This window comes from Alligator mississippiensis, chromosome 1, assembly GCF_030867095.1.
Source record: "Alligator mississippiensis isolate rAllMis1 chromosome 1, rAllMis1, whole genome shotgun sequence".
Classification (NCBI taxonomy): Eukaryota; Metazoa; Chordata; order Crocodylia; family Alligatoridae; genus Alligator; species Alligator mississippiensis.
In genome coordinates this window covers 152,928,691-152,953,489 of record NC_081824.1, presented here as the reverse complement: position 1 = coordinate 152,953,489, position 24,799 = coordinate 152,928,691, and the positions used below count along the sequence as shown (strand labels likewise).

The 24,799-nt window shown below is 42.4% G+C and overlaps 1 protein-coding gene and 1 long non-coding RNA gene across 4 annotated transcripts in view; one reads left to right on the top strand and one right to left on the bottom strand.

Moving 5' to 3' along the window:
* The window catches only part of ARID4B (AT-rich interaction domain 4B), a 153,153-nt gene extending 135,166 nt beyond the window's left edge, over positions 1 to 17,987 (top strand). For both annotated transcript variants that reach the window (XM_014596786.3, XM_014596785.3), the window contains 5 exons: positions 3,168 to 4,382; positions 8,680 to 8,793; positions 11,203 to 11,418; positions 13,729 to 13,875; positions 16,221 to 17,987. In XM_014596786.3, coding sequence (XP_014452272.1) covers positions 3,168 to 4,382; positions 8,680 to 8,793; positions 11,203 to 11,418; positions 13,729 to 13,875; positions 16,221 to 16,351 — 1,823 coding nt within the window. In that variant the 3' untranslated portion in view covers positions 16,352 to 17,987. The remainder of the gene's footprint in view (positions 1 to 3,167; positions 4,383 to 8,679; positions 8,794 to 11,202; positions 11,419 to 13,728; positions 13,876 to 16,220) is intronic.
* Positions 9,030 to 24,792, bottom strand: LOC132244475 (uncharacterized). Of its 2 annotated transcripts, none has more exons than XR_009455918.1 (2): positions 18,593 to 24,792; positions 9,030 to 9,691 (listed from the first exon to the last, which is right to left on the bottom strand). It is a non-coding gene; the product is annotated as an uncharacterized LOC132244475 (long non-coding RNA). The 2 variants fall into 2 exon arrangements; XR_009455919.1 differs by lacking the exon at positions 18,593 to 24,792 and adding an exon at positions 9,917 to 11,203.
* Positions 24,793 to 24,799: the final 7 nt, after the last annotated feature.

Below are 24,799 nucleotides of genomic sequence, written 5' to 3'. Positions count from 1 at the left end.
TAGGGGTTTCTGGGAAACTGCACCTCAAACTGCAAAAAGCAAGACTCATGTCACTTGCTGGCAGCAGCAGCCTCCTGTCATCCTGCTTGCAGATCTGGGGTCCGTGCCTCTGGGAAGGCTGTGGGGCTGTGCCGGACTCCTTCTGGGGGTACAGGCCCCCGGATCTGTGTTCAGGATGACAGGAGGTTGCTGCTGCTGCCTGGGACTGGTGCTGGGTGCAGCTTGCACCCAGCACCAGGAACACTAATGCTGCCCCGAGGCAGCTGCAGCAGTCTCCTGTCATCCTGAGCACAGATCTGGAGATCTGCACCCATAGGAGGAGTCCGGCAGTGCTGGGAGGGCAGGCTGAGTTCCATGGGGCTGGTGGAGCTATTCAGAGCACAGCCCTGGCTCTCCACACCTCCCGCTGCTGGGCTGCACTCCAAGTGGCTCTGCCAGCCCCATAGAACTCAGCCTGGCAGCGGGAGGCAGAGGGAGAGCCAGTGGTGGAGCTGCTCAAAGTGTAGCTGTGGCCAGTGGCTCTCCCCCACCTCTCGCCACCAGGCTCAGCTTGGTGGGGCTGCCGGAGCCACCCAAAGTGCAGCCCAGTGGCAGGAGGCTGGGGAGAGCCAGGGCTGCGCTCCAATGGCTCCACCAGCCCCACGGAGTTGAGCCTGGTAGCGGGAGACAGGGGAGAGCCACTGGCCAGGGCTGCGCTCGGATTGGCTTCACCACTGGTTCTCCTGCCGCCGAGCTGAGCTCTTTAGGACTGTTGGAGCCACTCTGAGTGCAGCCCTAGCTCTCCCTCACCTCCCGCCATAGGGCTGCTTTGAAACTCGAAATGTTTCGAGTGCCCTCATTTCATTTCAAAGCTGTTTTGAAGCCTTTTATTTCGTTTCTATTTTGCTGCTTTGAGCTTGAAATGTATCAAAACAGCTTTGAAATGAAACACTCATTGAAATTTTGCACAGCCCTACTGCCTGCCATTAGTTTCCTTTATTCTGTTTTTTTCACTTTGAATACAACTGAAAGTATCTTCAGCTTGTTTCTAATAAAGTGCAATGCATGTTCTACTTGTTATCTTTATTGCTATTTAATATTTAAACAAAATATGCATGCTTTCTTCCCTGTTTCTATTGCTACCATATTTTTCTCTTACTCTTCCTGATCACCATTAGTTTATTGCTAGTAACTCTCATCCTGTTTTCCTGTACTGACTGTGACATTCATGACCCCCTTCTCTCTTGGCTCCCTCAATGTCTGCTTTTCAGTCATCACATCAGATTCAAACTCTCTTTATATCTTTCTTCAAATGTAGATGGACACTTGCCTTACCTGCTTGTTTGCTTAATTCTTTCAGATCCCTACTTCTGGAGAGCAGTCCTGCTCCCATGAAATGTAATTAGACTTATTATTTCCAGCAGGAGAGAGAGGCATTTGATGCTTGTGTCCTTCATAGTCCTTTTTTCTCTTGCTCCCTCCATCTCTTTCCTTGTCCTACTCCTGAATTTTCCATTTTTTTTTGTTACACTTGGAAGTTACATACTTTCTGTTCCAAGTGTCCTCTTTCCCTTCCTGAAGCTTACTTTCTTCTTTGTTAAGATTTTTCAAGAAAAGTCCCCTCTCTAGTGATCCCCTCGCATTATCCTTGTTTATGTGCTATTGTCCTTCTCGGATCTTGCTGCTTTTTAGACTGCCAGGCCTGATTAGACAAGAGACTATCTTAGTACATGGTTACTGAAGCATTGCCAGTATTGTAAATCTAAGCTGGGGTGACAAGGGCAGCAGCATCAGCAGAACTAGTAGCCAGGGTTGCTGCCCCAGGTATCCAGCAGTTCTTGCTGCCTCAAGTATCCAGCTGTCCTAGACTTAAGCAATATTCAAATGTGTTCTAGTGTGTCAATCTTCAAATCCACCAAGCTTGCCCCTTCCAGCATTAACAAAAGTGACTTGGAGTCGTTTGGAGCAGTGTTGTGTAGTTCTATATATCGAACCAAAAAAAGCGCCCAAAAGACTTAAAAATTTGACAGTGGCTATTTACTATTTTGCAAATTCATTACATACAGTATGGTCATCAGACTGATTTCAGCCACGTTAATATGCATCGTCTTAGAAATGGAGATGAAATCCTGGTTCCGTTTGAAGTCGGTGGGATTTTTCCAGTGACTTCAGTGAGGTCTTGATTTTTATCCTTTATTTGTAAACATAACATTTCATGAACTTTTGAACTAAGGTTAATTTAATCATTTTTAACTACAACCATCGAGCTGAGTTAAGATGGCTTTTGTGAAACTTGCTGTGCATAGACAGCATGAGAATGCAAACAGTTTTCAGGCATTTTTAAGTTTTTATATCCGAGTTTCAGATAGTGATCCTGAGTTGATGGTATCAGCAGTGTTCAAAGATGATAAGCTTACTTTAGATGTATGGGTCTCCTTCATTTGGCAAAAAACACTTTAGTGTGTCCTTCCTACTGTTCTGTATTTTGAGCTTTGAAGGCAGGCCAGAATTTTGTTGTAAATTGTAACTTCAAGGCATCAGATGTTTCACATCATCTAGAAGTCTAATATTAAATGTTTCTTCTGCCACATTCATTTGCGTTGTACAAAGGATGAATATGCATATGCAGTAATATGGCAGTTATATTTAGATTTGATTGTGCTGCTGCATGTTTTCTCTGCTGCTCCAAATATTTTTGGAAATCACTTGGAGAAGTTTCTTGAAGATGCTTTATTACAGTGGGGGCCGACATTTTTGTCAAGCATGCCACAAATTAGCCCTGTGCCCTTCCTGCTCATCTTCCCCTTCCCAGTCTGCTCTGCTTTGTGCTCCCAGCCCCGTGCTCCTTGCTTAATCTGATGCTCAACTTCATGTTTCCTTCCTTGTGTTGCCTGTCTGATCTGCCACTTTTCTCTGTTGTCGCTCCCCAGTCTGATCATGCCATACAGAGGCTGACCATGCCACTTGGGGTGCAGGTTGGCCATTCCTGCTTAGTTTATAAAGCCCATATAATAAACCACCATTTCTGCTAATCCATCTATTACAACTTTTTATTTTTTGGTAAAAATCTTATTTTATTAATTTTTTAATTATTATTTCCATTCTCTTTATGGGCCTATGAAAACCTAGGATTTTAGTAGCAGTCTCTTGACTTTGTTTGTATATATTTACTTATTTTTTTTAAATAGCTTCTGAGAGTTCTGCTGATGATAGTGAGCAGGAAGATGACCAAAGTGCCCAGAATGTACATAAAGATGGCAAGGCAGAATCTCAAGATGAGACTGTGAGCCAGGACAAAAATGAACTCTCTTCTAAAGAAGAGCAGAGCAGCTCATCCCTCCCAGAAGAAGCAAAAGTCCTTGCAGATGTAGCATTGTCCAAAACAGCATCTAAATCGCCAGAAAGATTACGAAAAGAGCTGGAAGAGTTATCTGATGATACAGATTATGATGGAGAAGATGAAGGCACAAAGAAGAGAAAGGAGGCCAAAAAGGAGACGGTAGATAAAACAACGAAGCCACAGACAAAACGTGGCAAACGAAGGTACTGTGTCCCAGAAGAATGTCTAAAGACTGGGTCACCTAATAGAAAAGATGAAAAGTCTAAAAGCAAAGACTCCCTTGGTTTAGAAAATAGTAGCAACAGTTCCTCGGACGAAGAAGAGGAGGACAAATCTAAACTAAAAGTCACTCCAACTAAAAAATACAATGGGTTAGAGGAGAAAAGGAAGTCTTTACGGACAAGTGGTTTTTACTCAGGGTTTTCTGAAGTGGCAGAGAAAAGAATAAAACTTCTAAATAACTCGGATGAAAGACTTCAGAACACCAGGGCAAAGGACCGAAAAGATGTGTGGTCAAGTATTCAGGGACAGTGGCCTAAGAAAACCTTAAAGGAACTCTTTTCAGACTCCGACACGGAAGCTGCAGCCTCACCCCCACATGCTTCCCCTGAGGAGGCTGCAGCAGAAGAGCAACTGCAGACTCTGACGGAAGAAGATGCTTCTTTGCCCAGCTCTGAGCTTGAAAAACCTTTACCAGCTAACATAGACCTTAAACCAGCTGAGGAGAAACCACCTGAAATGGGTGACAAGAAGGTTGATTTTCCAAGCAGTGGCAGTAATTCAGTGCTAAATACTCCTCCTACAACACCCGAATCACCTTCATCTGTAACTGTAACGGAATCCAACAGACACCAATCCAGTGTATCAGTCTCTGAGACATTGCCACCAAATCAAGAAGAGATCCGAAGCATCAAGAGTGAAACTGATAGCACGATAGAGGTGGATAGTGTGGCTGGGGAGCTTCAGGACCTTCAGTCTGAAGGAAATATTTCTCCAACAGGTTTTGACGCCAGTGTCAGCTCCAGCAGTAGTAATCAGCCAGAACCAGAGCATGCTGAAAAAGGTGAGGAGGAAAACCCAAACAGACTGTCATGGCTTATTACTGCCAACATGTTTTTGTTCAGTTCTTACTCCATTATTTGAAGATTAATTTGATGTTCTTAGTGGAAACAGTAGCCCGCTGTACCCTTTAAAATATATGGAAATAGTGCAGTAATAAGGTCTGTAATCAATATGCAAGTAGATGATGATCCTCCTGGAAGTATTTCTTTTCTTCTATTAAGAAATCTAATATTTTAAATGTAAAGTAAGACTTATTATAGAGAGAGTGTCAGAAGTCCATATAACACATAGAGTATAGTATGGAAGGTGTCTGTGTCACATTTTAAAATACTACATTTTTAAAAATCCAAATACAGTTTCTCAATGTTCTTGTTTACTGCATGTTGGAAGTTTGGAGCATATCCAGTCACTGTTTTCTTAGGCAGCAGTCTCAAACTAGTTTTCAAGATCTGGGTAAATTGTGAATTTTGTAAAGGAATCTGCATCTCTTACCCACTTAGTCAACATACTGCAGCATCATTTATTATGTTTATGACTTAAAGCAGTCCAGTTTTGACCAGAGTCGTTGTTAGAATAAGTTTTCAAGTGTTTCTTGTAGGCTTCAACTTTTAGAATTCAGAGGCCTTTGTGGAAGTAATTCAAAATTCAGAACCCTTTTAAATGCTGAAAATAGGGAAAGAGCTTACAGTCTGGATTTTTTTTTTTAATTGGCAACTCAAAAATGAGTTTTTTCACTTTTTCAGATACTGCATCTTTGCAGTTTGAAAGTCCCTAATTAGGACCAACTGTGGATGAGAAAAAGGCCCATCCTGCCAACATTTGTGCATATGAATTTTAATGATACTATCTTGAAGTGCAAGTGTTTGCAAAATTGTGCCCTAGCCCTATTTTGTGGAATCCATTGGCTACATTGTTCCCCATTGGTAAAATGCAAGATGCCCATGCTGGAAAAAATATTAAGCACCCAGGGCTTATCTACACAAGACATTTACTGCGGAGGTAGTTAGTTCAGGTGCAACTGTATTTAATCTTCTTAAATAGTTTTTTATTTTACATGGCTGCCTTTAAAAGTCAATTGCGTAGAAATTGGCATTTAAAGGTTGTATGTGTTTTTATAAAAATCAAAATAAATAATTTTGCAATTAAATTATGTTACATTTTCTCCATACACAATGGTAACTGTTGTAAGCATGTTAATATGCCTAAAAATAGTAATCCAAAGAAAAAAAATTATGTTCAGTTGTTACTCCATTTTTTGAAGATTAATTTGATGTTCTTAGTGGAAACAGTAGCCTACTGTACCCTTTAAAATATATGGACTTTACCCACAGCATGGGTAAAATCCCTGCTGCCGAATGCCGCCAAGGACCCTCTATCCAGATGTGTGAACAGGATTCTGAAATAAGTTTAGTGACTTGTTCATCTTAGCACTTTGTAGCTACCTTTGAGAGCAAAGCAGCTAACAGAAAGTTTGCTCATTTAGAATTATGAGAATTAAAACCTAAAGATGTAGTATGCATGTTAGTTCTGTTCTCATTACACTTCTTACAAGAGAACAAATAAAATATTCTTTTTAAAGAGAGGGGAAAAAACAAAAATTTTAATTGATATTTTTGAGCCAGTGATAAAGTAAGTCTATAATTCTATTTTTCTCCAGCTCAAGAAAGGTCAGTTGTAAACTTGTTACCAGCTCCTGTCGTGTGTAAAAGAAAATGACTACTGTTTGAAAGCATAAAAGATTTCTTCTTTTAAGTTATGTTTTGTAATGTTGGTCTCTCAGGACCAATTTTGGATACTCTTTTCTAATTTTTGTCAGCATTCTTCCCCATTGGTAAAATGCAAGATGCCCATGCTGGAAAAAATATGAAGCACCCAGGGCACATCTACACAAGACGTTTGCTACTGAGCTGACTAATTATCTGTGCAGTAAAACGTCAATGTCTATGCGTGTGCCGCTATTAGGTTGGAGTAAGCTAATTTATTCCACCACGTGATAATATTTTGTATATACAAGTACTAACCTGCAGTGTAGTACTTTACTCTGCAGCACCGTACATGCAGATGGGGACTGGGCTGGCTGGGGCACGAGGGTGCTTTGGTGTGGGGGCTGTCTGCTGGCTAGCCCCACGCTGGAGTATCCTTATACCCCAGCCAGCCCCTCTGCAGCACATCGAGCTGAGTTGAAGCAGGCTGGCAGGCTGGTGTCCTGGGCCCCCTGCCAATTGGGGCTGTCCTGACCTGGTTCAGCATGCTGCGGTCCCAGGTGCACATTCAAACAGCATGCCCGGGAGTAATAAACTCTGGTGCAATGTGCACCATAGTTCGTTGCTTCATATTAATAAGCACATGTGGACGTGTCCCCAGTTTCTTAATTTAAATGACTTTGTTACAGGAGTGCATATTGTCTGTAAATCAGGAAGTTACAAAATTTTGAATTATTTTCTTTTCTGACCTTCCCCTTCCAATTCAAGTTTTGCTCTTGAAGCCACAAGTGCCAGCAGAATTTTTTTTTAACTCTAAGAAGCAGAAAGATGGAGAGAGGAAAAATTACTGGTATTTAAGAATTTCATTTCCACAGAGAAAATTTCAAGCTGATTTAATATGTTATGGTTTTACTTATTTTATTTTCCCTTCTGACTTTGAGGGTGTTTCCCATTGAGCATGCACATGTAGTTTGTGGTGCTACAAAGCAGTTTGAGGCACTGCAGACTGCACGCAGCGCATGTGCACCTGTTCACTGCGCTGCTAATTTGCAGTGCAGCAGTTTTTTGTGTTTTTGTGTTTGTTTTATTTTTTAAACCGGGAGATCCCAGTGTAAAAAAAAAACAAAACAAAAACCAAAAAATGCCACTAAAAAAAGGTGATGCAGCACATGTGACATTGTGCACTGCCAGAAAGGGAGCCTGGTTGGCCAGTGCTGTGCTCTGGCTGCTGGCCAGGCTTTGAGAGGCTGGCTTGGTGCTGCTGCTGCCCTGGGAGGCCCCCAGGAAAGGCTGCTGGGGCCAGCACAGGTACTGGCTTTGGCTTCCCTTACCCAACCTGGATCATTTTGCTGCATGCTGGAGCACACATGCAGGGACATGCCTGGAGACAAATAGCAGTGGTACAAATATGTGCCACTGTTGTTTGTCCCATGGGAAATATGTGCTCCTGCACATGCACGCTTGTTGGGACCTGTCCTGAATAGTAAATTATGATCTAGGTGCTGCTGTTTGACTATAGTAGAGCAAGTATGCTACTACACCTTGTTCTTGAGATAGTGAGATCTTACTTCATTGCTGCTTCACCAGCTTGGGGGATTCCTAAATTAGTCTTTTTTTACACTTTTTTTTCTTTTAAAACATAGGTGGAATTTGGTTTGTTTTTATATATTTTTTTATAAATATGCTTCCTGATAACATCACTAGTTCTATTTGTTTCACCATTTCCAAGGCTCGTAAACTGTAGCATAACCAGTAGTAGGCAAGGAGAGGCACAGGCCTGGTACTGACCAAGTAGAAGCAGCAAAACTGAAGCAGGCAGTGCCCAAGACTTGCCAGCTGTGACATCTGGTAGTGTGGAGCAGGAGGGAAGTGGCTTGGAGTCAGCAAGTGGGGGTTTGAAGTGCTGGAGCAGGGGAGGGTGAGAACCTGCAGCCGGGTGGTTAATGCTGCTGCCAGATTTGGCATTTTATATTGTTGCTCAGCATGGCTTTTGGCAGCATCCTCTAGCCCTCCTGTGTGAACCTTCTTGCTGCTAGATTCTGGCCACATTCTCCAACTCCATGAAGCATAGCCACAGCTGCTTGAGCCCCCCGACCTCTGTTTCTGCTTCCCTGCCAGATATGCCTCTGCTGCCCTGGGCACCAAACGTACTGTTTACTTCTCTGCTAGTAAAGGTTTTCTTATTAATAACATCATGAGAGAGGGGTAGAGTTCTTCTGAAACTTTCACTTTGAGTGGATCTTGATTGATTTATCTGAATAAATAGCTTAATTTGCTGTATTTGAATACCAGAAATTTCCGTGGTTTACTTGAAATTTGGCTGACTCACATACTGCTTGTCAATATGTAACCTATAATCATTTTTATCAGCAAATTTTATCTGCTTCCCAGCCACCCACCCACCCCCTGTACTAGTTTTCACTACAAGTAGAAAATTAAATCCCATTAATTATAGCTGAGAATAACAAGTCACATGATTGTCTATAAACTTAGGTCTCAAAGAAATCACTTGGTTCCACAGTATAGACTGAAGTACTTTCATTGGTAAAATGTACATCTCGCACTTCAAATATTTATGCTTCTTTTTGATTGTAGTTTGTACAGGCCAGAAAAGACTTAAAGATTCTCAGGGAGGAGGCGGTTCCTCGAAAAAGCAGAAAAGGAGCCACAAAACATCAGTTGTGAACAACAAAAAGAAGAGCAAAACTAGTAAGTATAGCAGCTTCACTCAAATTGGAAGGTACAGAATTGTTGATTCCTGTTTGAATGATTGGGGGGGGGGGGGCATTTATATAACACAAGACTATGATCATCAGGAAACTTGCACTAGTGTTGAAGTCATGAAACTGTTTAATCTGAGTGTAGGATCTTGTGCTTTCGCTGATCCTGATCCTGTGGTTAACTAAGTGCTTTAAACTCACTGAAATCAGGAGAATTGAGAGTACTTGACAGCTCACAAGATTTCTCTCTTTAATAACAAAAGAACAGGGAAATAGTTTGGGGGAGTGGGGCAAAATCCGTACATTTTACGAAGGAGAAAAAAGTGAACTTCATAAACTACACAAGGTCAGGTTTGACATACAGTAGAGGGGTATTATCATTTGCATAGCACCGTTTTATACCTGAGCCTGTATTCATCATAAATATTTTCTGCATAGTGGAAAAGTTAGTAAGCAGGTGCATGCAAATCTGTACATGGTTTCAAAGGAACTGGAAAATGTAAAAACCATTGATGAAATTCTGTGCAAGTAACATTTTTTATAACTTATTCCATAAGGATGTAAGAAGTAGTTCAAGTAGATATTGCTGTAGTGCAGCGGTCAGCAAAATCTTGTGGCGGCAGGCTGGAATGACCAGCTCGGGTCCTAGGCGAGCTGACACTAGAACCTGATTGCTGCTGCTGCTGCTTCTTCCTGCTGCCATTTCTCCTTGCCTCCTGGCTGCGACGCACCACGGGAAAGCTCCCAGCCACCTGGCCGCAGCGTGGCGTGGCGCAGCACGGGTAAAGTTCCTGCCGCTGAATGCTGCCAAGGGCCCTCTGCCACTGAAGCCCCAGTTCCACGAGCCAGATCCAGTGGCTCCGTGGGCCATAGGTTGCCGACCCCTGCTGTAGAGAGAGAGAGAGAGAGAGAGAGAGGGAAACAAGATCAAATTGGTTTAGCAAAGGCCATTCCCTTCCAGCCAGCATTCTCTGGAACCAGAACTGTGCAGAGAGCAAGTGCACAGGCGTATTGTCTACTCTCTTTGCTCGTGTGGTCAAGAAATAGCAGGGAGAATCCAACAGCTAAAGGTGGTCTAGTAGTGCTAGGGGAACAGTGGTGTTAGCTTGTACCTTGTCTTTTCCTGTGACCTCCTTTCTGTCATCTTTCCAATTTGTTAATTCTGGTCCAAGATAACCCCACTGAAAGAGTTTTAAAGAACAAAATAAATACACAGAACAAAAATGATGTTCACAGTCCTTATGTTTTCTCCTTGCTTGCTTGTTCTGTCCCTTTTCTCTACCCTTTATCTATGTGGTCTGTGTAGACTAGCATGTAAGCTCTTTGGGATAGAGCGTTTCTCTTAGTGTTTATCTGTAAAGTGTGTCACATAACATGGCTTTGTTCTTGATTGTTCTCTTAGTACTATTGGAATAATTAACAGATGGTATCTGTACAGATCTCTAGAGAATCTCTTGAATTCCTGGCTGTTTTTTATTGTGTGTGATTCATCTTCAGTTTCGTTATTTTCTAGCTTTTATGTATTACCCCTTTTTATGAAGTAAACCACATGAAGAAAAGAGGAAACAAAATTGGAAGTCCTTCACAAGTAGTTACTGTTAATATGTTGACCGCTTTCTTACTTAAATTGTACAATAGATGGGTCATCTGTATTGTCCTCCAATAGAGACAATGTCTGTACAAATGCAGGTATTTAGTGCATGGTGTTTACTGGGCAGTAAAATTCACTCTCTCTACACAAGGTCTAGATAGTTATGCAGGAATCTCAGCACAAGTAGTTTGATTTGTATTTCTCTCACAAGCGCATGCAATTGCAAACCTTCTGCTTCAGGGCAGGTCATGAGGTTACAAATCAGACCCCTTTGACCACTCTGTACCTACATGTAGGATTTTGGTGCCTGTGGGCCCATATAGTAGCAGCTTCTCTTCCCTCACCTCAATGCTAGGGCACATCAATGCACTGGGCACCCATGGAAGGTTTCATACGGTATGGGAAGGACGCTGACTTTTGTTTGTCACCACTCACTCTGTGATCTCACACTGGGCTTTAGTGATAGAGGGCTGGGTGCTGACCTTCAGCACCATGGATGAATTTTACCTTTCTAGATCAGGGGTCGACAACCTTTTATCAATGGTGGGCCACATTAAAGGAGCTTGATCCCAAGCTGGGCTGCTGAATGCCACCAGTTTCTCCCCACCTCCAGGTCGGATAAAAACTTTGTGGGCTGTATCCAGCTCAGGGGCCATCTGGTACTGAACCCTGTTTTAGACTAACTGAAAGAGGTAACACCATGTTTGTATGTTATCAAGTAATATGTATAAAAGAAACAAGCACTTGAGGAGCTTCGGAGCCGCTTTGGTTTGATGAATTAAATAATTCACGCTTGTGTTTCTTCAGCAAACAGCAGCGACAGTGAAGATCTTTCTGCTGGTGAAAGCATGACCAAACCTCAGCCAGCAAAATCTGTTTCTACTGGAATGAAATCTCACCATACCAAATCACCTGCCAGAACACAATCTCCTGGAAAAGGTGGGAAAAATGGAGAGAAGGAGTCTGATCTCAAGGAACAAAACAGTCGCTTACCTAAAGTTTACAAATGGAGTTTTCAAATGTGTAAGTGCTTTCTTTTAGATTACATCTCATTTTCTCTTATAATAAGCAGTAAGAAATAAGACTGGCATTTTTTGGGGGGGGGAATTCCCTGAAAGCTGTGTGTTTTCTTAACTTTTTTTCAGATAAAACTAAGTTTCATTGTTTGTTATGTACTGTGGTCACAGGGCAGAAAGCCACTTGTATATCTTCATATACCCCTTAAGTTTTTACTGAGGGTTTAGATTTTTAGCTTTCTGTTTAGGGTTTTTAATACCGGTTTGAATTTCTCTCTTAAATCAATGGTAACACAACAAGAAAGTATTTTTTTTTCTTTTTCTATTCTGTTCATTCAGGTGTTTTCCTGATTTCATTTAAGGAAGGTGGCCATTATAGGTGCTTGCAAACAAAAAAAAACCTGGCGCTTTACTTTAAGCTTGGCACATAGATTCATAGATTGTTAGCGGCTGGAAGGGACCTTGCAGATCATTGGGTCCAGCCCTCCTGCTCTAGGCAGGAAGACAACTGGGGTTAGGTGACCCCAGCAAGGTGACTGTCTAGTGTCCTCTTGAAAACCTCCAGAGTAGGTGACTGCACCACCTCCGGAGGGAGTTTATTCCACAATCTGGACACCCTAACTGTGAAGGAGCTTTCCCTGGTATTAAACCTGAAGCAGCTTTCCAGGAGTTTGTATCAATTGGTCCTGGTCTTCCCCGGGGGTGCCCTAGTGAACAGTTGTTCACCAAGTTCCTGATGCACTCCTCTGATATAGTGGTAAGCTGCTATCGAGTCCCCTCTCAACCTTCTCTTCTTTAGGCTTAAAAGGCCCAGGTCCCTCAGCCTATCCTTTGTATGGCTTGCCTTGCGCATTCCTGCGCTGAGCCCTGTACATGCCCAAAAAAGGCAGTGCATTACTTCAACCCAGCTCACCCAATGTCTGTAAAGATTGGGTGCTTTTGTGGGACTTTTTTGGTGCTTTTATCTAATAGATGATCAAATCATCTTTATCTAAACTGCTAAAAAGCCCCACTGAAGCACCTGATCTTTACAGACACTGCAGGCCTGGGCTGAAGTAATGTGCTGTTGCTTCTGGTAAAGCATGCTTTTTCTTTTTTTTTTTTCCAATGTCTGCAAGCAGCTTCTGTGATTAGCTTTTTCTTTCTGTCATTAAAGGTACATTTATTTTGCCTTATCCATAATTTGATATTCACTTATAACCCTGTTCTAAGGTCCCCCAAGGGTTTGGGCACAGTAGAGCTTTGCTTCATCCTGCCATGCTCCTACCTGGATTGCATCACCACATTTTCTCCTTCAACTTAAGCTGGGTGGTACAGAATGTGGTGGAGCCACTGCTGCTAAATTTCTGTCAGCAGGGAGTACACCAGCAAATTAGGGACTTACCATCTGTTATCTTAAGGAACCAAGAATTTGATCTAAAATTGCTGGGATCCATCCCTGAATGAGTCTTGAGCGAAGTCCCAGAACAAAAGAGAATTACCAAAAGTGAGAGGAGAGAATCCGCACACAGCAATGTCACCTTGCTTTCTTTGTTTAGTCCTGTTTAGCTTCTGTTTCTTAATTGGAGAGTAGCATATGTTTTTCTGCTCTCCCTTTTTAATACTGTAGGGATGTGGATCCATTCTTAATCTGAACCCTGGCCATTGCACCCACTCTGCTTGGGCCCCATTCACTAACCCACTCAAATGAGCTCTCCAGACTGTAATTGGCCAGCTGTAGGTTTGACTGAGGCTGGCAGAGGGGAAATCTTAGTTGGCTTACAACTATCAGACCCAGGTCCTGTGCTATACACACCCCACCAGCCTCCCAGTGTGGAATGTCAGGCGAAGGAGAAACTTACTCTTATCATCAACTAGTTTTGGCCCATATATCAGTGATTTAAATGAATAAATACTGTAAACTGTTGGATCCAGGACAGCCTACACTACAGAACTGTGAGGCTGTGACTAGCTGATTCCCTGTTGGCCTTGCATTTTGGCCAAGCTTGGTTGGGAGTTAAGCCCATAGTCTTATAGTTGTTTTGGGCCCTTTATGCCCATCTAAGAACTGGGTCTGTGGTGATTGATTACTCCCGAGGACAAAAATTGCTTATTGAGCTTCATGAGTTTTTATCTGTCTCTCTTCCACTGTTATTATTTGAAGAACAAAGTCTACGCTGAAACATACAAATGAATTGTTGCATTTTTGGATTTCTCTATTTTCTTCCATCACTGTTGGAACCGAAACACCACCCACCTACTTAAAACTTCTCAAAGTTTCTATTAAAGACTTTCTAGTTTTATTTAAATAATTTAACTATGGTCATTTAACTTGCAGCTGACCTGGAAAACATGACAAGTGCAGAACGCATAACAATTCTTCAAGAAAAATTGCAGGAAATCAGGAAACACTACCTGTCCTTAAAATCTGAGGTAGCTTCCATTGACCGAAGAAGAAAGCGCTTAAAGAAAAAGGAACGGGAAAGTAAGTTTTGGGGGCTGAAACCTGTCCTTGGTCGTAGCCATGCAGTAGGGGCTACCCATTGTAACTGAGGATGGATTTTAGTTCATCTGTCTCGTAGAAACTTTAAGGCTTTATCCTGTTTTTTAAAAAATCAAATTAGAATTCCAAAGAATGGGGCTTTTTTCTTTATTTGGGTAGTTTTTTGTAAAACTGTTTGTTGCGTTTGTTTCCCTCAACAATGGGATACCCTGGAAGAGCACAGCATAAAATGCATGAGGAATCCAATAGTTGGTCAAATAAAAGATATCACTTCTGCCATGAGTTTTGATTCCTTTGACCTCTAGACCAATACAGCTACAACCTGGATACCTGGCATAACATTCATGTGATTTTTATTTATTTATTTTTTTGTTAATCTAGTGATAGGAATGCTGACCGTGTAATTCGGTACCTGGGTGCTATTGTGTTTAACACTAATAATAGTCTTTCTGTATTTTTAAAAACCACTATCAGAATAAACACATATATTTGAAAATTCAAAGAATAAATTTTTGGTCTTATGCCCCAGTCCAGTAACTTGGGCAGGTACTTAATTTTTAACATTAACCAGGTGAGACTATTCATGTACTTTTCCCAAGTGGAAACATTCTTAGCTATAAGACATTACCATTTTAAAACTTTCCATCTTCATTTATTTTCCACTGACTTTTGTGCACATTGTTTGGATAATGAAAAACCAATGAGTTCCCTCTTTCGGTTAACTTCACTTAAGGTTCTCATTGGTAGCACAAGATTGCTGTGCTTCTGTTATAAAAAGTCTTAAGGAATATATAATTTTGTACAAAAGTTTCACTTAAATTCATATAAAATAATAATTACAATAGTACTATATTTAATAAAAAACTAAATATTTGTTCTTATAACATGGCAGTGTCACTACTTTTTTTTGTACTAACTCCAGTGTAGCCATCGCATGCATTTGGTGTTCTGGTTGGCCTTCATATAATAGTTTGGAATGCTTTTTTAGAAATTCTACAAAAATTCAGATGACAATCTTCAGTGACCCTACAAAGTGCACTTAGGACATCCATCAATTGTTAATGCAGTATAAGAAAATAATTCAATTTTTTGGCTTTATAGGCAGGATCTACCTTTTTAAAAGGCTTATTAAGCCAGTTTTCTGTTATAAAAAGTATGTGAAAGATCATGGGTTATATCTAGCTAAATTGTCTTATAGTAAATTATGTTACTTTTACTTTAAAATTGTTTTTTTCCTAGCTGACTGAAAAAAAACCCCTGATGCTAACTACCAGATCTCATCTTTCTTATTAGCATAGGCATTACACCTCATTAATAATCTTCAAAGGGAGACATGCCATCAAGCGAAATCACTCTTCTATGAAATGTTTACCTACTATTGTTTTAAGTAATAGCTAAGCTACCTATTGCTGAAAATACTGGGTGCATGTACATGTGCGCTTTACTGTGGAGTAGACTAATTAGCTCCACAGTAAAGCATCTCTGTCTACATGTGTGCCCATTAGGATACACTAAATTAATTCCGCTGTAGGATAGATACTATTCTACAGCAGAGCAGTTGCATGCACCAAAACACATGTGACCAGAGCTGGCTGGGGCATGAGGGTGCCTGCCAGCTAGCTCCGCACTGTCACACCTTTGTGTCCCAGCCAGCCCCTGTGCAGCATGTAGAGCCAGAGCAGCCCTGGGCTGGCAGGCTAAATCCCTAGGTCCCCTACCAGCCTGGGGCTGCTCTGCCCTGGCCCAGTGTGCTGCAGTCCTGGGTGTGTGTGTAAATGCTGCGCCCAGAAGAAATAAACTCTGGTGAGAACTCCATCAGAGTATATTGCTACGTGCAAATTGCATGTATAGATGCACCCACTGAGTAGAACATTGTTGCTGTTTTTTCATTTGTTTACTTTGTACTTTTGACAGCATCTTGAGTATTTAAGAGGAATAGAATGAAATGGGCCAGGCATGCTTAGTTTCCCAATTTGTCCAGATGGTTCACATGGCAACAAAAAAACTAATTAAAAAAGAATGAACTGGTAACAGTTGCTGGAGTGAGTGGATAAAATTAACCCCCAAACCACTGGCTTGTGACTGCTTCTCTACACTCTTGTTGACACAAACATAATTGCAAAGATGCAAAAACTGGCATGTGGACTTGGGGCAGATAAGTTTCTAGCTGATTTACTACTTTAATGGAGTAGATTTCAAGCTGATGGTGCTTCTCTAAGGTTTTAAAATGCTTTGAGGGTCTTTGAAGTGTTCTAATGTACATGCAAAATGTTTTATTTGATTTGTGTACGTTTATTTAACTCTTTGTTCATGTTTTCCTCTCATAGGTGCTGCTACTACATCATCATCTTCTTCCTCACCTTCCTCTAGTTCCATTACGGCTGCAGTTATGTTAACTTTAGCAGAACCATCTATGTCAAGTTCTTCACAAAACGGAATGTCAGTTGAGTGCAGGTGACAGCAGGACTTGCCAAAGCACTTTGCACTTAATGGCTGCTGAGGGCCACTTTTTTATACTGCACGGTGGCACAACATTCAGACAAGCACTATTTTGTATTTAAAAATTGTTTCTTGACAAGCTGACTTTGCACTTAAGTGCACTTTTATGAAGAAAAAGTACAACAAACTGCTTTTCCTCAAGCAATAATTGTTTCCAACTTGTCTGGGAATTGTAAGTCTAGTGACTCAAAGGCCTTCCACTGTGGCAAATGGGGGCTGCTCACTGCCTGTAGAGACAGTACAGTAAGCATACAGTTGTTGGGTGGGCCTAAGGAATGCATTATGGCTTACTGTATGTGTATTCCCTGGTATTTTGTTAAAGCTGGAACATTTGATATTTTTCCATTTATTTATGACAAATATTGAACCTATTTTCATTTGTACAAGCTAATTGTTTTTTAACTGCTAAGTCACCTTATCGTGGCTTTAATTGTAGAAGTCAAGCACATGTATTAAATTCAAAACCTGCAGTTTAGTAGGATGTTTGACATCAGTCCTGATAACCAAATATGAGATTTTCTTTAAAAAGACTGACTAATGTTTACAGGTTTGAATTAGGCAAAATAGGTTACTCTGGGTTTTAATAACCCATTAATTGGAATGGAACTACTACTGTACTTTGCCATTTTTCTATGAATCAGTATTTTTTTTTAATTTTGATAAAATACATTATGAAAAAGGAAGAAAATGGCTAACAAACTGTATTAAATCTTAAACAATGTATAAAGATTGTATTTAGCCAGTTTAAAGTGTATATTTATTCATAATGGATTATAACAGTTATATTTTTGTGTTTTCTTGTAAATGTTTCTTTTCCCTTTAAAGCAACAAATATTTCATTTGTAAGGCTTATTTTATTATGAGCTGCAACTGAGAGGACTTCAGGAAGGAGTACGGTGCGTTAATGTAATTTGTGGTTGCTGATGTGAACACTGCCACAAAAAGATAGTTGTTTTTAATATAAATAGCTAACTGAGTGGTAGACGTTAATTTTTAAAAAAAATGCCTTGTACAAAATTCCAAAACCAACTCCAACTGTTGTCACTTGTATTGATTTTATGTTGTATGAATCCCAAGCTCTCTCCTGTTAATTATACACCTTTGTAAGACATTTGTATATTGCGGAAGTGTTCATTCAAGCTATTTAATACCTGGCACTGTTAATACACAGTACTTTATTGTACAGATTGTTTTACTGTTTTAATTGTAGTTCTGTGTACTTCTTTTGGCTGGGGGAAATGGGGGCTGGCATGTTTTTTCTTTGTTTTCTGGCAATACAACATGTAAGAATTTCAAAGCATTTTGTTTGTAGATGCTAGAGTGTCAGAATCCTTTACATTTGACTTTTCTAAGAAAAGCATTTTCAGTCTTCGTAGTGTGTGCTTAAGGTAACTGATTTTATTGAAAATGGTTTCAAAGTATTCAGATTTGTACAGGACTGTAAAAATTTGTTGACAAACACGGAAGGAGAAGCTTATAGAGAAAAGCTATAAAATATATATTAGGTTCTGCAGAAAATGGCGAATTATGTAATATATTGTACAAATGTAAGCAAAGGCCTCTGAAATAAAATGCCATAGTTTGTGAATCCCTGATTTTGTTTCTAACAGTTTAATTAAATTAACCTTAGTTTGTTCATTTAAATGACACCCAGTTTGTAGAATCAGCCAGGAGATTTTGAATACATTGTAATATGTATACAAGGGATAATTTTAAAATATGTTGAGTCAAATTTTCTTTTGATTTGACCCAAATTTGTCCTCTATTTCATGTAAGTCTGCTATGCCATTATAGTGAATTTGGTCCATTGGCATCCATAAGGTTTCACAGTTTTAACTGAAGACTAAATTTTGATCTGCTTGAAAATGTGAAAGAAAAGTTGCTTAAAGTATTTGCTGACCTCTAATATCTATTGGCCAAGTTCAGATCCGGTGAAACTGGACCACCAGTGGAATTACTGGAGCTGCACTGCTTACACCAGTCCTGAATTTGGTCCCCAGGTAAACAGTTAATTCACCCAACCAAAATATTGTTCCATATCAGTTTGAATATCTATCCAAATTGATAGATGTTCAAAAACCCTGTTAGAAAAGAAGCATTTAATCAGTGATTTAATACATCTTGAGTATCTGTTAATAACATTGTGCTGTCGTAGTTTAGTTAAATTGCACAGATTAAATTGAAACAGAAGCAAACAGACCTTTGATTCATGAAATGCAGCCACATGTCTGCAGTGGCTCAGACCAGAAGCTGGAGGGTGCTTGGCTCTCTGACAGTGTGTTCACTTCCTTCTCCTGCTGCCCCCGAGGTCTCTGGGATTTGCAGTCCATAATTACAGCAGCGGGACTCTGCAGAGTTGCTCATCATTTCCTCTTCCTGATTCCAGGTGCCTCTGGGATTTGTAGTCCACAGTTGCAGCCAGCAGTAAGTTTGAGCAGGGGAAGGGGTGTTTAACTCCTCTCCTTGGCCTCAAACCCCAGCTGGGGTTTTCGGGGGAGGGGTAGTAGCCCCTCTCTGCCCCCATAGACTGGGCTGCATCCCCAGCTGGGCTTGCCCCCCCCCCCCCCTTTGTCAGCCAGCTCTCACTGTTCCAGCTAGGGAGCACAGAGGCAGCCAACCTAGGGCTGCAAAGCAAGCCAGGGGACTGATTTAACTTGGACCAGCAAGAGGTCTGGGACAGAAGTTTCATAACCGGTTTGAGCCAAATCAGTTAAGTCTGATACTACATTCAACCAGGTTTATTTTAAACCAGTTTCAGCCATTTTGAAACTTGTTTATGTGCGCTGAGCTTCTGTTCCATTACAGGTTTTAACCAGTTTCTAATCACTTAACCCAGTTGGTGTAACTTCTGTCCCTAGCCTTAGGGTTCAGTTTTGCCTTCAATTAACACATGTAACTAGCATTGATCTAATTGGGGAGAACTGAAGGAAAAGTGAACTTCTGGAGTATACTTCTGCATCTGCCCCTTTGGCCAAATCCTGCTGTCTTCAATCAGTCTTTAATCTAAATAGACCCTCCCATTTGCTTTAATGTTAGCCTTTGCCACAGTAAGCAGGGCAAGTGGTGATCCTTTTGAGAGAGTGCATGCTTGGGTTTTTGTGTGAGAGCAAGTGCAGATGATAACCCAGTGGTTCTCAGCTGGGGAGTGTGGTGGGAATGGCCAGCTAAAACTGCCCTGTGTGCACTCCTGCTGCATTATGGCTCTGCCAGCCCTAAAGAAGCTGGCTGATGCAGCAGCCTTTCCCAGTCCTGTTCTCCCCAGAAAACAGAAGCGTGTGGGACTGTTTCACCCACATGTCTCTTCCAGGAGGAGGGTATGGGGGGCTCAGGCTGGGAAGGGGCTACACAGCATAAGGCAGCTCCTACTTAAGCCACTTTAGGCTTATCAGAGGCCTTAATGTGGTAGGGGTGTTTGCATGTGCCATAGCCTTTGTTAGGCTGGTTGTGCAGCAGTCACAAGGTACTTTTACCTGGGGGCAACAGAACCCTTTGAGAAGCAGTGAGGAAGTTGAGGTAACACCAGCAGTGGTTCTCAGCCTGCAGTTGCCACCACATTCAAAAGAGGTAGACAGGTGGGTGCCCTGAACAGGTTAAGAGCCTCTGTGATAAGGTAAGTTTTTAATAATGTCTCACTAGCTGCTTTCCAAACCAGCCTTCTAAGGTAAATAAGACTTCTCAGGGGGTGGGAGGAAGGGAGTTGGGAAGCTTTCTTGTTGATATGGATTTTCCTTTTCACTTCTTGAAAGTGGAGAAAAGCCTATTAGAAGTCATATGTTTGAAAGTGGTGGGATATGGCCGTTAAGTAAAGACAGTCAAAAAGCCTGAGGCTGAGTTGATTCAGTCTTTACAGGTTAGTCAAAACTGCATAGATTAAATTTGAAACAAGTGAACAGACATTTACCTTTGATTCAGGAAATGCAGCTACGTGCCTGCAGTGGCTCAGGGCAAAAGCCAGGGAGCACTAGAGTATGGCTTTCTGGCATGTAGCCAGCATCAGCTGTGAGTTGGCTTCCTCTTCCTGCTGCCCCCAGGTCTCTGGGATTTGCAGTCTGCAATCACAGCAGCAGGAATCTGTAGGGTTGCTCATCACTTGCTCTTCCTGCTTCCAGGTGCCTTCAGGATTTGTAGTCCACAGTCACAGCCCAGTAAGTTTGAGTGGGGGAAGAGGTGTTTAATCCCCTTCCCTGGCTCCAGACCCCAGCTAGGGTTCCCTTGCAGTCTGGGCTACATCCCCACCTGGGCTTGCCAGCCCTTTGTCAGCCAGCCCTCAATGCTCCAGCTAGGGAGCACAAAAGCAAAGTCGGCCCTGTTCTCTGGAGCAGACAGCACAGCACAGGGCTGCAAAGCATGCTGGGGGACTGATATAACTTAAACCAGGAAGGGGGCTGGAACAGAAGTTAAGTTTGATACTACATTCAGCTAGGTTTATTTTAAACCAGCTTCAGCCATTTTAAAACTGGTTTATGTGCACTGAAGTTTCTGTTCTTTTACAGGTTTAAACCAGTTTCTGGACTTAATCAGTCCATATGTAACTTGTGTCCCTAGCCATTAAGAGTTTGAATAGCATTGCAGGAAGCCATGCCATCTAATGCAGACATCAGCAAGGAGAGTCTAAGTAAGAATGTTCCATTTTTTCACAGCAAAACCAGGACTGTCAGAAATAGGGCCCTTGGAGCCATATCATCCAGCCCAGGGAATTCCTAGAGGTGCTGGAAATTTGTGGTGGGGTCTGCTACTGAAATCCAGGGTACAGAGCCTCACAGGTGACTTCTTGGCAAGTAACAGCTGCATCAATCCTTGTGGCTCCCTAATGCTGCTCACCCCACTACCAAATGTGCATTTGGATCTGGCCTGGGATGTGATGGGGGAGAGGAGGTAAAAAAGGTTTAATTACCTGCTTTAAAGTAGTGAATTCTGCGTTTTTGACAGCATAACAAATCTGTGTAAATTATACTCATTTTGCAAGCTGATTAGAAGCCAAGTCATGGCTTCTAATTGTGAGTGTGCAAAGCTGAACATGCCTGACGTAGTTTACAAAACTTTGTTGCATCTGAATTTGACTCTCACTTCCCTTAGAAAGCTGGATGCTAAAGAGTGGTGGGCTAAGCTCCCATTCCTGGGGATCAAAAGAAGCAGAGCACAATGTTTTTTCATTTTCAATATTTTTATTTTGAGCATTGACTGGCATTTGAATTTAAATTTTCACTTAAAAACCCATGGTAGAAAGTAAAGCCTTGAATATTTGTACCTAAGAAATCTTTTTGCTGTGAGAAATGGCTGGGCTATTTTATCTCTTTGGACATGTAAAGGAAAGCCTTCTAAGAGTATAATTTGGGGGGGGAGAGGGGATGCAAGAGACTGAGGATATAGTGAGCTGTACTAATTTTTAGCTCCTTAAAAAAGGGAGCGAGAGCTTCTGTTTGAGAGCTTGCATCAGGTATTACAACATATGATCCTAAAGCAATGCAATGAGTTAAGTTGCCCTAATTTTGACCCTGAATGAAAAACAGTGGTAAAGTTGAACAGGTTTCACTAGAGATCCCTACAAATCATGTAGATGTAGCAGTTGTATCATAGCTTGTATCAATCAATATCTTTTTATAGTGATACAGTTGTCAAGTCTGTTTGTATGCAAATTATTGTCTGAATTTCCTGTTGTTCTAGTGCCCAGCATCTCTTTGAAAAGTGAGACTTCTATTTTTTAAGATAAAAGTGTAATATTGTAACACTGCATTGGCTATGCGAATAAGAACTAAAACTGTTCTGGTTTCAAAATGAATTGTTATACAAGCAGATTATACTGGTGATCTACTGAGCTCTTACTGGAAGTTTACACACACACAACTAGAGCCATGATTTTCAAAAGCAAGTAATTGTATTTTGTATCTAACAGAATTGGATTTCTGCATGTCCAAACTAACATCTTAAATGGGGGGGGAGAGGGTGATATCCAGCCTCAGGAAGTCAAGCCCAACCCTATAGGGTGTGTTGCCTTGGATGCCCAGCATTATTATTTTGGAAGACTTAAACTAAGAAGAATATATAAACCTGTGCTGCAGAGTTAACTGGTTGACTAGCAATAAGTTCAGTAGAACTAGGGTCAGTTTGAGATTGCTTCTGCAGATGTCAAAACAGCTTAGGCATGCAGGTCCTTAGAAGCAGTTCAAATGGGTTTGGTGCCAGCAGACCCAAAAGGCATTTACTGCCCAGAATCAGGTGCCTCCATTTTGCAAAGTTCCTTTGGCATCTCTGGGTGGCTTTCTGAGCATGCTCAGAAGTTACCTGTTTGGGGTGTGTAGGCATCTACCCACTGCACAGGCTCTGATGTAGGCCAGGTGATACTTCAACTTTGCCTAAGTTCCTGGAGAAGCATGGTCCACCAGGAGTGCTCCAAACATGTCTAATTTACATCAACAGCTTTAAGTGAAGACTATTCAGAAATGAGTGCTGGTGGTAGAACTACCCATGTTTGCCTAAAAGAGTCTTTCCCAAACTTTTAATACCTGGGGAACATGTTTTTTCCAAATTAAAATTTGGCTTCACTTGTTGGGCCATAGGCTGGGTCTGGTCTGTGGACCTAATGCTGCTGGGGTGAAGGGGAGGGGGAGGGCAGCCCAACCGGGGACTGATTCAGCTAATTTTTTACGGCATGCTTCTGCCACTCATGATGTGCCAGTGTGCTGCAACAAGTTCTTTGGAAATTGCTGGCCTAAAATCTGAGTGGTTTGAGCAGTTGGCCAGGACATAGCAGTTGGCCTGGAGTATATGGGGGCTCTTCTGCCTGAGGGGATTTGAAACCACACCTCCCACTTCCCAGGCAAGTGTACTAGTGCCCCAGACTACAAAACAGGTGAGGGTACAGGCAACCACTATCTCTTCCTGTTGAAACTGTGGGGCCAAGACAACATCCCTCTGAAACGTAATGGCTACAGCTCCCCCTGGGAAGTAGGGAGGAGACTTGATTCCAGTCCTTGCTTCTAGGGCTAATGACGTTAATGCAAATGCACAAAGAGTTCTGGTAACTGGCTTTCCAGAACCCAGGTTATCTCCTTCCTGAGGGAAGGCAGTAGTCAGATGTCTACAGAGCCATGCTCCCTTTTGCCTGCTGTCCTTCAGGCCAAGTATTTCTTGGACTCTGGTTGGATAGTGGCTTCAGTGAGAGGGGTGCTTTCACTGGCCCCATCTTAAATCCTGCTGGCTAGTACTCTCTCCTGGAAAATGGGAACTGGGGCTTTGAACTACCTCAGGCTGAAGAGGGCCTGGATTCCAGTTATCCCTCTTGCTGAGCATGTGCTCCAACCACTAGGTTAACTGGATGAGAGGTAGGGGCATCATCACCACTTCCCTTCCTCCTTGAGCACCTGCCCTGATTGCACTCCTGAGTACTTCTGAACTGCAGTTGCACAGAGGTGTCGAACGTGCAGTGTGAGTTGGGGGTTACAGCTTCTGTGTGGTGATGTTTTGGAGCTACGAGCTGGCTCCAAAAGCCTTTGGGTTTTCTGACTTGTTTCACCACTCTTCCCAGGCTCTGTACAGTACATCTCGCTGGCCTCACCACCATGATAGCTGCCTCCTAGCAGCAGCTCCAAGCCCCGTTCCCCATGGGTGGCAGCACTGGGTTTGGGGGGTGGGGAAGGTGGGTCTCAACAGGCCTGGGGCTCATGAATTTGTTTGCCTATGGCCCCCTAAAGGGTTAATCCAGCCCTGCTGGCACTTAAACCTATATGGCTCCCTTAGGCCTGGATAGGGCAGGGGTTGGCAGCCCTTGGGGGTGGTGGGACCAAAGGGTCACTGGCTCCAGGGTAGGCCTGGGCTTCCAACCCAGCCTGCAGGTGACTTTCCACTCCTGCCTGGCTGCAACAGGGCCACAAACTATTCCTGAGCCAGGTTAACATCACTAACCCTTGACCCAAGGGCCTAAAGCTGGTCAAATCCCACAGGCCTCCTGTGGAGACACCTGAATTTGAGGTCTTTCAGCACCTACCAGTCCCTAGCCCGCAGGGCCTCCGCAGCAGTTCGGCTGATGCCCAAGGCTGAGGCAGCCCCGGCTAGGGTGTTTGTCGTCTTGGCCTGGGGGCTGCCAGCTTTTGCCTGTGTTTTGCACAGCAGAAAATGCCCAGAGCTGTTCCCAGAGCACCGAGTTGGGCAGCGCTGGCACAGCGGCTTCCTGCAGGGAGCTGGGGCGGAGGTGGTGATGCGCTGGACCAGAGCTTCAAAATGAGTTGTTACACCAGCGGGTTGTATCAGCGCCCTCTGTGCTCTTCGCAGACCACGCAACTGGAACCACGAGTGCCAAAAGCGAGCCATAGCGTTGGGTACCCAATCAAGTGGGGTTTCTGCGTGGCCAACGTGACCTGTTAAATTTGAAGGGGGAGGGGCCGCCCCGCCCCTGGAGGTGGGGCGCGCG